The sequence below is a fragment of the Gossypium hirsutum genome, chromosome D12, assembly GCF_007990345.1.
Source record: "Gossypium hirsutum isolate 1008001.06 chromosome D12, Gossypium_hirsutum_v2.1, whole genome shotgun sequence".
NCBI lineage: Eukaryota > Viridiplantae > Streptophyta > Magnoliopsida > Malvales > Malvaceae > Gossypium > Gossypium hirsutum.
Genome location: NC_053448.1, coordinates 4998902 through 5012879, shown reverse-complemented (window position 1 = coordinate 5012879; position 13978 = coordinate 4998902). Strand labels below are relative to the sequence as shown.

Below are 13978 nucleotides of genomic sequence, written 5' to 3'. Positions count from 1 at the left end.
GTCATTTTGGGCTAAAGCGACCTCTGCTGCATGTTTTCTGATTAATAAGTGTAACAACCCGTTTTTAGTGAAATCGGAACAGTGATTTTGGGATCACAAAAATAAATTAAAAAAATTATTTTATTGTTATTTTATGGTCTGCAGTATGATACAAATACCATATAAAAATTTTGTTAAGAAATTTTGCCGTTTACATACTAAATTTGATAGAAAAGACTAAATTGCTTAAAGTGCCAAATGTTGTGTTCTAATAGCTAAAGGTATTAAATAGCTATATAATTTTAAATTGGAGGTCCTTATATAGTAATTAGCCATTAAGGTTGTTAGTGGATAAGCATGGATTTGTCATCATTGGAATTTGAATGAATTATTAAGGTTAATTTTGGAAATTAGTGATTAAAGTTATAATAAATTAAAGAAAATAAACTATTATCATCATCTTCCACCAAAAAAAGAAAAGAAAAGAAAACCTAGCCGTGGAAGCTTGAAAATTAGGCAAGCTTATTTTGCTCAATTAGGTGGCATTTTTGTCTCGTTTTTGACGATTTTTTTATTTTCAAGATTATTGTAGCTTAATCTAGCTAGCCTAAGGATTAAGTTGCAAAACTGTTAAAGTATTAGGGTTTTGCTATTAATGAACATGCTTGACTTTTGAATTTTGATGATAGAAAATGAATGGTTGTTGTTAGATAAACAACTTTTGTAAAGAGATTTTTTGGTGAAATTATCAATTAGTGACTAAATTGAAAAAAATGATCAATTTATGGTAAAATTTGTGAATTTTGTGAAATATATGGGCTGCTGTTAATATGTATAAAAATCGGCTAGGCTTGAGTGAGGATTTAATTGCATGAATTTCATTTCTTGAGCCTAGGGACTAAATTACAAAGGAATTAAAAGTATAGGGCAAATGGTAATTTTGCCAAAATTCCATGTTGGATTAAATTGAAAGAGAATTATATTGAAATGAGTTAAATTTATTTGTATAGATCCTGTCAGACCCTGTACAGAGTTAGATCGAGGTAAAGAGAAAATATTAGATTAGTCGCATCCGTATCTACGTACACTCGTCGAGGTAGGTTTGTGTAATTAAATTGTATATTTATATGTTTTAAATTGAATTATATGTAAGTGTTTGGTATATTTTGATGTGTATATATGTGGCCTTATCATATTTGATGTGTGTTTGATATGGTAGAATGAAAGAAAGTAAAATGTGGTCTGAATATGCATATATGTATTTGGTCATTTAGGTAAGTTTAGATACTTAGTTGGCATGTTTCTAAGTTGTCATTTGAGGTGCCTAAGGGAATATTGGTTGTATGTGGTGATATTTCATATTTAAGACTTGATTTTGGCTTGTTTTGGATGCCTTGTTATGGCTTATTGATGTGCAAAAATGTTGAGTTAGGTTGGTGCGAAATTAGGTGAGAAATGTGGCTTGAAAAATAACCTATTTTCGTCCACATTGGCAGAGACACAGGCGTGTGTCTTAGCTGCGTGTGACACATGGCTAGGTGACACGATCGTGTGTCCTCTATATCTTCTTAAGAATGCAAGTTAGTATGCTCACACGGCCTAGCACATGAGCGTATGGCTTGGTCGTGTGACCCAAGTCAATGAGTTACACGGACACGGGTTGGGACACGATCGTGTGTCCCTATTTCGAATGTCCACATGACCTAAGAAATGGGCGTGTCTCTTGGTCATGTGAGTCACACGGCCTGGCCATACGGCCGTGTAACCCCTGCAACTTTGAAAAGTTTTAATGTCTTTCGAAAAATTCTTTGAGTATCTGATTTAGTCTCGATTTGTTTCTAACACATATTTTAGGCCTTGAGGGCTCGTACAAGGGACAATATGTATGATTTTGATTGGTTTTTGGCATGAATGCTATATGCTACGAAATGTTTTCATTTTCTGTCTGTTTGATTTGTAAACTCTGGTAATGCTCCGTAACCCTGTTCTAGCGATGGATTCGGGTGAGGGGTGTTATAATTAGTCTCCGTCTGTAACCATTGAGAAAAAGACTCCACAAGAGGCATGGTTTGATACTCCTGCTGATTATTTTGATTTGAAGATTTTTTTGGTGTCTTGCGTATGCTCATGTTGATAATGGTAAATTGGAACCTAGATCTATTAAGTGTGCTTTTCTTGGGCATAAGGCTGGTGTTAAAGGGTATAAGTTATGGTGTCCTAAAAATGGAAAAGTTATGATTAGCAGAGATGTTTTTTTTTATGAAACTGCTATGCTGCTTAACTTATCTCTTATAGAATCTTTGGATAAAGACCAGCGGAAATCAAACACATATGTGAAGTAGGTGGAGCTTCAGATTGGTCAAAGATCTACAATAGAGTCTACTACTCAGGTTAGTACAAAAACTCAAAGTAGAGTTGCTTCTTCACCATAGTGAGCATCACAATATTCTATTGCCAAGAATAGGCTTAGAAGAGAAATTAAACCTCCAACGAGGTTCGTCGAGTCTGATTTAGTTGCTTATGCTTTAAATATGGCTGAAGATATAGATACAAATCAATAGCTATCTACTTATTCCGAGGTAGTTAGCTGTGAAGATTCAAGAAAGTGGATGATTGCTATGCAAGAAGCGATGAAATCACTACAAAAGAATAGAATGTGAGACCTAATGAAGCTTCCTAAGGGTCAAAAGGTTGTTTATTGTAAATGGGTATTCAATAAGAAAGAAGAGACTCCAAGGTTGAAGAACCCAAGTATAAACCAAGGCTGGTTACAAAAGGTTACAGTCAGGTTCTAGGTGTAGACTTCATAGATGTGTTTTCTCCAATTGTTAAGCATAGTTCGATTCAAGCCTTGCTTGGTATTGTGGCCATGTATAATTTGGAGCTTGAGTAGTTATATGTGAAAACAACATTCTTACATGGAGAACTTGAGGAAGATATTTACATGCAACAACCAGTGGGCTTTATAGTTTCAGAAAAGGAGACCTATGTTTGCTTGCTGAAAAAGTCCCTTTATGGCCTGAAACAGTCACCTAGGTAGTAGTACAAGAGGTTTGATTCAATTATGACTACTCATGATTTCAAAAGAAGCAGTTTTGGCAGTTGTGTTTATTTTAAGAAAATTTGTGATGGATCATCTGTATATCTACTCCTTTATGTTGATGACATGTTGATAACAACCAAAGATAAATGAGAGGTAAGAAAGGTCAAAGCCCAGCTTAGTAAAGAATTTGAGATGAAATATTCAGGAGTAACAAAGAAGATACTCGATATGAAGATTCCCAGAGATAGAAAAACATGTAAATTCTACATAAGTTAGAAATGGTATATTGAGAAAATATTTTGCAGGTTTAATATACAGAGTGCCAAGCCTGTTAGTACTCCATTAACACCACACTTCAGACTTTCATTGGCTTTGTCTCAACAATCAGATGATGAGATTGACTACATGTAACTTGTGCCATATTCTAGTGTAGTGGGATCTCTCATCTATGCTATAGTTTGCTCACGTCCATGTTTATCATATGTAGTTAGTAGATACATGGTGAATCCCGGTAAAGAACGCTGGAAAATAGTTCAGTGGATTTTCAGATACTTACAAGGTATTACTGATGTTTTCTTACAGTTTGGAAAAAATATAGATAGAGTCATTGGGTATGTTGATTCTGATTTTTCTAGAGACCTTGATAAAAGAAGGTCACTCATAAGGTATATCTTTACTATTGGGGGTTGCACCATCAACTGGAAAGCCACTTTACAGACTACAGTTGCTTTGTCTGCTACTAAAGCTGAGTACATGGCGATTACTGAGGCTTGTAAAGAAGTTATTTGTTTAAAGGAACTTTTTGGTGAACTCAGTAAAGACCTTAGATCAATACAGTGTTTTGTGATAGCCAGGGTTCCATATTCCTTACGAAGAATCAAATGTTTCATGAGAGAACGAAACACATTGGTATTTGGTATCATTTTGTGCGTGTTATTATTGCTCGTGGTGATATCATTGTGAGAAAAGTTAGTACTTATGATAATCCTGCGGATATGATGACTAAGTCTCTTCCTATAACCAAGTTTGAGTATTGCTTGGATTCGATTGGTGTTCATTGTTGAAGAATACCCCTTTAGGGGTTTTGTGGAAGAGGTGGAGAACTTTTCTGTTGAGAATTCATGTCAAGGTGGAGATTGTTAGGGATTATGTGACTCAAATCTCGTCACTTGTTGGAGAAATAAATACAGTGACAAAATAAGGGGATCTGTGGAGGTGAGAGGTCGAAACTCCTTATAGTACTACACTTATTCTATTTGACATTGATTAGAATAGGGTTTTTCAACCTTTAAATATATGTATTCGAAACTCCTTTTATATTATTTAATTTTCACCAGTAGTGAATTTTCTCCTCCTCTGTTCATGGATTTTCTCAAAAGGGTTTTTCATGTAAAATCTGTATGTTCTTAATTTTCTTTTCTTATTGCTTTACGATCATTCTACTACCATTACCGACTTTAATTATAACATATACAAACATTGTTGAGTCGAGAGTTGTAGATCGGATGCTGGATCACTCCTCGAGTCTTCAAAATTGACCTGCTATCAAATGTAGTAGTTATTTTGGGATATTTTCGCACTTAAGGAGCTTGTTTTCTAACCATTTTAGTATTTATTATTGCATTTTTAGTATTTAGTAGTCTAGTATTAAAATTTTAAAAAAATAAGAGTTTTTACACATTTCGTGAGTGTTAGTGACCTATTATGCCAACACGGGCCTTAGGTAGTTCTAATATGTTGAATTGAATGTGTAGGATGTTTAATTTAGGGCCCAATGGACGTAGGAGTGTGGGACGAGTAAAGCACAATCTTCTTGAGCCGTGAAAGCAAGACAAGGACTTCCAAGCCCATAATTTTAGTATCGTGTCGGGCCATAGCTTGTGTATGGCGCAACATAGGATCAACGTAGAGCCCAAGTATTTCAAGGCTATTTTTGTCTGCACAATCAACTTTACATGAAGACTTAGGATGTGCAGAAGACCTAATTCGGGCTACTAACACTCCTATAAATAAAACCTTAGGGGTTTGATGTAACTAAGTCGTCTTAGACACATCCAAAAACCCTTGTAGTTTAGAAGTAAGATTTAGATTAGGTTTTCTCTTATTTTTCTAAAACGCTTTGTTCTTTTCTCTTGGAATCAGTTTTGGTCCAAGATTTATTTTATTCAATTGAAGTATTTTTGTTTATTATCCTTTGCAAGTGACAAGATTTATTATCATAATTGAGAGATTCACTATTCTACTTTTAATCGATACAAATCAGGATTATTCTACATCTTTTTTTCTTTCGGTTTAATTGTGTTACTTACATGTTTACATCAATTGAGTTTGAGATTATGATACCAAGAGTACCTAATTTCCTTAGGGGACATTAACGAGTGGATAGGGAAGTGATGAACGAAAGATTATGGGTTTGTCAATCGAATTAGTTTATATAAATTACGCGTTCTTAAACCCTAGACTTGACATGCCTAGGAAGTAATCAATGGTTAAACGAGGTTGGGAGATAAGTTTTCCAAGTAAATCATAATTCATCCTAGTTGAGAAAATGAGGTCGGGAGATAAGCGAATATCAACCAATTAATTAATTAATTAGAGGCTGTGAGGTAATAATTGGTTAGTTAATAGTTAATCCACCCTAAAGCCTGAATATCAAGTTAATTACAACCTCTGAAACAAGTTAATGTTCTTGATCAGTTTAATTGATTTAGTCGTTTGTTTATTTTATTGTTTATTTACTTTAGTTATTTAATTTCTAATATTCATCTATTTTATGATTTATCGTAATATAGAATTTAATTATTACTATTTAAACTTATTGTTGTAAAAAAATTTCAGTAGATCTAATTCATCCTCTCTTGGGTATGATCCTCGAAATATTTCCATGTGTTCTGTTGTAACACAATACTACATTACAATTTGACCCGTATACTTGCGGACACCACTACTTTAATTTCATATATATTTGGTGTTTTATTTTTCAGTCAAACATTCGCATGTTAGGCGGCGATTAGAGATCTAATAATACCTGTGCATGGAATAAACAAACCGTACACTGAGCGATAAAACTCAGTGGTATTTTCATGATTCAAGTAATTAATACAAAAGCATTAACTTATTAAAGATACAATTCAACACATAATCTAATTTCATTCATGCAAATTTCATGAATCAAGATTATGCACTAATCCGTTTAACCAAGGTCTATAAGTCATATATTGTTCTTTCTTAAATCTATTGATTCATATATTTTCCATATTGGCTCTCAGGGTTTGTAATAATTTGGTTCGCATGATCTTTCACATTCTATCTTTAGTCACATTTCACATATATGTACATATAGTACCATTTCATATCATTATTTCAATTCAACATCATTTATCAAGTTCATAATTTATAATCCTTATTAACCAAACTCGGACTCAAGATAGATACACAGATCATCTAACCAACACACCAATTTGCCACCTCAGTGGAATATCGAATAAACCGAAGTAAAGATACTAGCACATAGTGCATCATTCGATAAATCAAAGTAATCACACTGGCATATAGTGTTGGATCATCAATACGCCCTGTGGCGCAGTGAAAAAATTATTTTGGTGATCATCAACCACGGATCCATGTACGAGAAATGAATCAGGTTGAAAAAGGGTTGAAAATGTACCTTCTTTACTGAAAACGTTGAAAGGATGCTGCTGATTCGATATCGATTCCAAGCCATAACGAAAACGTCCCAGCCTCTATGTAATCCACCTTGTAAAAAACGAACAACCACTTTCTCTTGAACTTTTTAGAGAGAATTAAAAATGGTTGCTAGACCTTTATTTTGTTAAGTTCGTAACATTAACACACTAAAGGATTATCATCCTTTTATCCTCTTTGATATCACATATTAAAAAGGAAAACCAAGATTATTCCCTTATTAATAGAGAAGGCAAATGGAAAGTTAGAAAAAAGAATTATATTCTTTCCAAAAGAATATAAGATTATTCTCGTATTAATAGAGAAGACAAATGAAAATTTAGAAAAAAAAGGAATTATATTCTTTTCAAAAGAATATTAATTTCCATGTCTTTTATATTTTAACCAAAATTAATGAATAGAACTGTTTATATTAATAAATTCGGTAAAATATATACAATTAATTTTTGTATGAATCATATTCATATATTAATTATATTCTTTCCAAAAGAATATTAATTTCCATATATTTTATATTTTGACCGAAATTAATTAATATAATTGTTTATATTAATAAATTTGGTAAAATATATATAATTAATATTTTGTATGAATCAAATTTATATATTAGTTTTATCTATATTCTCTATTTGTGTACAACAAGTTTGTACATATAATGTGTTTAATATTTAACTATTAAATTAAATTAATTCAACAATTAATTTAATTCACGTGACAACTAAATACAATGCCAAATGTATTTGGATTCTATTCGTTTCAACTATAAGGTGTGGCCGCATAGGTTATTGTAACATTGGTAATAATAATAAATCGTTTCTAACATTACAAGCAATGAGTGGCATCTAACAATGCATCGTTGCCACCCAAGTTAGAAAAAGTTGTGATTTGACATAAACTTTCTGTGATAATCTTTTCATGTATTATATCATTTTATCATTAATATCTAGATTGGACACAAGTCATGGAATAGTCACAATTGTATAGTACAATCTCATATTTCTTGATTTTCTAAGCAGACTACAATAAACAAATAAGTGTGATATCTCATATCAACTTATTCTAGCATGGCTATGCATTTCTAGTCTCACTCCATCAAAAGGCCTAAGATATTGCTCCCACTATATGGATTGTGGTATATCCAACACCAGTCTTTATAGTACAACTTGTTACGGTAGACGTTTTGACGGTATCAAAATATATGACTCGCGATATTGGGACAATGATGATCTCAAGTCTGAGGATCATGTACATAGTTATCACTATGAGTAATATTGTGATTATTACATAATAATCCAAGAAACATACTCATAGCGGGTCAGTCCAATATGTTGTTCTCTAATACATACTCATGTATTGATTTTGATATCCCTGTGTCAATGACAACTCTTTGTCATCAATCAACTACACATTAGTCTCAATGCATTATTGTTGTCCAAGCCCACAATAATACTTGACTAAGGACCTTTTAAGAATAATCATATTTTCTTAGGACTTTATCACAATTCAGTTTATTTATATACACAAAAAGAAACTGAAATAATAATGACTGTTGACACCATTTTTTGGTTAAAAACGGCGTCGACTTGGGTTTTGAAAACGAAAACAAAAACGGGAGTTGCCACCAATCCTTTTTTAATAAGGTGTGATCGGATCACCTTGAAAAGTGGTTGTTTTTAATAAACGATTTAATTTTATTAAAACAACGATTTTGGTCCACGAAATTCAGAAAAACGGGTTCGGGAGTCGGTTACGCACGAGGAAGGATTAGCACCCTCGATACGCCCAAAATTGGTACCTAGTTGATTACATAATGTCTTAGTGTCGAAAAACTGAAAACTTCAAAGAAAGTTAAAATACGATCCTTAAAAAAACTCGAATAGCATGGATTGAAATTCAAGAGGATATTTGGCAATTTGGTTAAACGAGAAATCGAAACCCAGCACCTTAGGGCACGTTCCTCGAATTTTCCAAACGCAAAACATTGCCTTATTTTGAAATTTTTGAAAGGCTATTTAGCTATTTGGTTGAATGAGAAAAAATCGACACCCAGCACCTTAGGGCATATTTTCTCGAATTTCTAAACGCAAAACATTGCCTTATTTTAAAATTTTTAAAAGGATATTAAGCCATTTGGTTGAACGAGAGAAATCGACACCCAGTACCTTAGGGCATGTTTTCTCGAATTTCCCAAACGCAAAACATTGCCTTATTTTAAAATTTTTAGAAGGATATTAAGCCATTTGGTTGAACGAGAAAAATCGACACCCAGCACCTTAAGGGATGTTTTCTCGAATTTCCAAACGCAAAACATTACCTTATTTTAAAATTTTTAAAAGGATATTAAGCCATTTGGTTGAACGAGAAAAATCGATACCCAGCACCTTAAGGCATGCTTTCTCAAATTTCCAAACGCAAAACATTGCCTTATTTGAAAAATTTTTCGTTTTTGATAAATCCGAGTAAAATGTAAGATAATGATAATGATGATAATGTAAATACACAAGCAAAATAAGAAAAGATAAATAAATAAGATGGAAAATATATAATGAAAAGAAATCAACAAATAAAAGTAAATAAACAAATAAAAAAATTAAAGCACTTAAATAAAATAAAAATAATAATGAGCATGTAAATAAATAAACAAATTAACACCAAATAAAACAATAGTAGTGAATAACGTTATAATATATATGTATGTATGAATTTAATATATATATAAAGGTATGTTTTAAATTATAAAGATTGTATATAAGTAGGTATATGTATTTATGAAAATAAAAATTTGTATATAGATATATAGATATGTATATAAGTGGTAAAATATGTAAAAATATATAAATATATATAAGTTTTAAAAAATAATGTATGTATATCATAAAAATATATGCATGTATATATATATCGAGATTTGAATAAAAAATATAAATAAGTAGGTAATAATAATATTATTAAAAATAAGAATGTTAAAAATAATTAACTAAATAATAAAAGAAAAAAAAGACTAAATCAAAATAAAAACAAAGATACAGGGCCAATTCGAAATAATAAATAACAAAAAGGATCAAATTGCGAAACGCGTAAAAAGGGAAGGATCGAAATAGTAAATAAACCAAAGTTCTAAAACGCAGCACTTCAGTGCACTAAAATCAAACAGAAGTAAAATTTTAAGGCTAGATCAAAATAAAAGAAAACAACGAAATAGAGCCAAACTGTAATGCGCTGAAAAATAGGAGGGACTGCGGCATAAATAACCCATTCGAAGAAAACACGCGGATCCTCCCCTAGGGTCGGGTCACCGCGCGGGTCAGGGCCAAAACGGCGTCGTTTTGGCACCTGACCCCTAAGGGTAAAACGGTGCCGTTTTATGGGGGTTATTTAAACCCAAAATTTTTTTGAATCTTCATTTTCTTCTTCTCCTTTTAAAAAAAATGTTGAGAAAACTCTCTCCCCCCTTTCCCAAATTCAGCCATGGTCCGGCCTAGATCGCCGGCGTGCCTCCGCCGTAGCGCCGCCATGGGCGGCGGCCGGAGATGCAAAATGGAACCTTTTTGGTTCCTCTCTTAGGCTGGTTGCTTTCAGGCCATGGATCTAAGGCCAAACTAGCGAAAAATGGACCAAAGACGCGAAAATGAGGTCTAAACCATTCGGCTTCCTCCTCCTCCGGCGCGGCGTTTGGCAGAAAGGTACCTCCTTTCCCTTTTTTTTTTTCTTTTTTTTATGTATGTAAAACGAAAAGAAAACAAAAGAAAAAAAGGATGAAAAATGAATCTAAAAAAAACTAACAAATCACCTTGAATCCTTTTTTTTCTTTGTATTTCTCTGCTAATGTTTTTGTTACAAAATATGAACTAAAAAAAACCAAAAAAAAGAACCCTCTAAAATGTTACAAGTTCGGCTTTTATAGCCGATTTATTACTGCTTCTGTTGTTGCTTTTTCTTGTTTGTTTGCAGGTAACCGGCGGCGCAAGTGGATGGGCGGTGATGGACACGAATAGGACGTCCGGTGGCGGTGGCGGCAATGGCAGAGGGCCAAAAGTCAAGGGGCGGCGCCTAGGGTTTTAGTCTCTGAAACCCTAGGCAGATATTTTTTAAGGAAATTGGGCCCGGGCTATTAGGCTTCGGGTTTGGGTGTAAATGGGTTTTGGGTTTAATTGTTTTGGGTTGAGGGTTAATGGGTTAGTTTAATTGGTTTGGTGTATTGGTAGGGTTAATTGGGTTGTATTGGGTTTTGGGCTAAAAATTGGGCTTGTACAGCTGCCCCTCTTTGCTCGTTGTCGTGTAACGATAACAGAGTAAAGACTAAGAAAGATCAAATTTTGCCCGGTCTCACCGAGGAAATAAGATTCGCTGTTGCGGCTTCAATCTTTTAGTTGCAATGTCGGGAAAGGAAAATTCGTCATCGTAGCTTCAATCTGTTCCATTGCATCGCCAGGGAGATAAGATTCGCTGTTGTAGCTTCAATCTATTTGACTGCAATGTCGGGGAAGGAAGATTCACCGTTGTGGCTTCAATCTGTTCCGCTATATAGCTTGGAAGTAAGATTCGCCATTGTGGCCACAATATTTTAAACTGCAATGTCGAGGAAGCAAGATTTGTCATCGTAGCTTTAATCTGTTCCGCTGCATCGCCTGGAAGTAAGACTCGCCGTTATGGCTTCGATCTTTTGAATTGCAATGTCGGGGAAGTGAGATTCGCCGTCGTAGCTTCAATCTTTTCCGTTGCATCGCCTGGGAAGTAAGATTCGCCATTGTGGCTTCGATCTTTTGAATTGCAATGTCGGGGAAGTAAGATTCGCTGTCGTAGCTTCAATCTGTTCCGCTGCATCTCTTGGGAAGTAAGATTCACCGTTGTGGCTTCAATCTGTTGAATTGCAATGTCGAGGAAGCAAGATTCGTCGTCGTAGCTTCAATTTGTTCCGCTGCATCGCCTGAAAAGTAAGATTCGCCGTTGTGGCTTCGATCTTTTGAATTGCAATGTCGGGGAAGTGAGATTCGCTGTTGTAGCTTCAATCTGTTCCGCTGCATCGCCTGGGAAGTAAGATTCGCTGTTGTGGCTTCGATCTTTTGAATTGCAATGTCGAGGAAGCAAGATTCGCCGTCGTAGCTTTAATCTGTTCCGCTGCATTGGCTGGAAGTAAGATTCGCCGTTGTGGCTTCAATCTTTTGAATTGCAATGTCGGGGAAGTGAGATTCACCGTCGTAGCTTCAATCTGTTCCACTGCATCGCCTGGGAAGTAAAATTCGCCGTTGTGGCTTCGATCTTTTGAATTGCAATGTCGGGGAAGTGAGGTTTGCTGTTGTAACTTCAATCTGTTCCGCTGCATCGCCTGGGAAATAAGATTCGCCGTTGTGGCTTTGATCTTTTAAACTACAATGTCTGGGAAGTGAGATTCGCCGTCGTAGTTTCAATCTGTTCCGTTGCATCGCCTGGGAAATAAGATTCACCATTGTGGCTTCGATCTTTTAAATTGCAATGTCGAGGAAGCAAGATCCGCTGTTGTAGCTTCAATCTGTTCAACTGCACTGCCTGGGAAATAAGATTCACCGTTGTGGCTTCGATCTTTTAAATTGTAATGTCGAGGAAGCAAGATCCGCTGTTGTAGCTTCAATCTGTTCAACTGCACTGCCTGGGAAATAAGATTCACCATTGTGGCTTCGATCTTTTAAATTGCAATCTATGGTTTTTCGACCTGCCTCACTGTCAACTCGGGAAAGTAAGACCTGCCATCTTTATTGATCTGTTATTTGGGGAACATGACCTATATGAACCTATTTATGCCTAGTGATTATGATCAAAATGAATCAAAATATCCTGGCTAAATGTGTATGCATGAATGCAAATTGAAAATGATCTTTCAATGTTTGAGTTGTTATTATCCCTTGCTCAATAAGGGTTTATTGCCAACGCGTCTGAATGCTATCTTGTCCGGTTGGTAATGATCATCTCTTACTTGGTCGGATTGCCCCCACTATAATCTTCAAGGTTCAATCCACTGGATACAAAATTTGAATCATCTTTCTCCCTCTGTAACCCAAGGATAGAAAGACCTGGCCTTTTTCTCGATCCTCTGTTATCATAATTCAATGATACAGAATGTGAAACTCTTTGGTCTCCTACACCATTCCCAGGGTGTCATATCAAATGCTCATGCACAATTGCAAAATTTTCTTCTCCGAGAAAACCTTTTCTTATCATTCGGTGATCATTACTTGTTTGTTCATTGAAGCTTAGTCACCAACACGGCATCTTGTCATTTTGTTCAATCAATGTTTGGACAACAAAATCTGAAAGGATAGTATTTAACTTGGACCCTTCCTTCTTAGATATTTCACCCTTTAAACTTGGTGTTTTCTAAACAATAGTCCTGTTTCAGGTTCCTATATTATTTAGAAACTTCTAGAGTAATATGCAAAACTTTCATTGTGAAAATATTTTTAGTCCATTAATCATTATTCTAATGCAACATGCTTGCAAAAGATCATAACGATAGATAAAATAGAATTGATTTGAGAGTATAGCTCGAAATGAATAAATTATCAAGGATAGCAAGAATAAAAAGAGGAATTGATTGGAACATGTATCTTGGAAAAGAAAGAAGTATTTCAAGAATAACAAATTCAATATAATTAGTATGAGGACTAGATGCCCCAGATATCGCAGCCTGAACTTCTCTGTACAAACTTTTTGAAAGACCATTCTGAGTTTGACATGTGTTTAGGAGATCTTCAGAACTTTGTCGATGCTCCAAGATGTCGCCTACCTTTTCTTGTTGTTTTAGGTATGGAAAGATCATCATATGCCTTGATCTGATCAAAATTTGAGCTGCTCTGATCACCACCATGCCCCAATTTGATCCAAAATTTAAGTCGCTCTGATCACTTTGTGCCCCATTTTGTTCCAAAATTTGAGCTGCCCTTTTTGGGTTTTCAACTCAAATCCCCTTTGGTCTCAAGGCGCCCTTTGCGGGTTTTCACCTTGACCTCTCATTTTTTCCTTTTCTTTTCTCTTCTTCTTCTTCTCTTTCTCTTTCTTTTTTTTTGTTTTTTGTATTTTTATTGAATCTAAACCCATAGGATTAGGCACGTCCTTGTTATCTCTTCTGATCAAGATTGACACTTTTCCAGATAAGGCCTTCCCCACAAGGTTCTTCCCAGCTTGGTATGAAGTTCTTTTTGTATGGAAATGATCTTCTTCAATACCAGGTCCTCTCATGGAATCCTCTAGGGCAAATTTTTTTTTTAAATGCCCTTT

At 34.7% G+C, this 13978-nt stretch overlaps 1 protein-coding gene across 1 annotated transcript; it reads left to right on the top strand.

The window, feature by feature from the left end:
- The first annotated feature begins 2645 nt into the window (after window positions 1-2645).
- LOC121224490 (uncharacterized) lies at window positions 2646-10789 on the top strand. Its single transcript, XM_041107901.1, has 5 exons — window positions 2646-2767; window positions 3328-3429; window positions 3658-3877; window positions 10194-10295; window positions 10679-10789. Exons 1-5 carry the CDS (start codon window positions 2646-2648, stop codon window positions 10787-10789), a joined length of 657 nt encoding a protein of 218 aa, XP_040963835.1.
- The last annotated feature ends 3189 nt before the right edge of the window (window positions 10790-13978 follow it).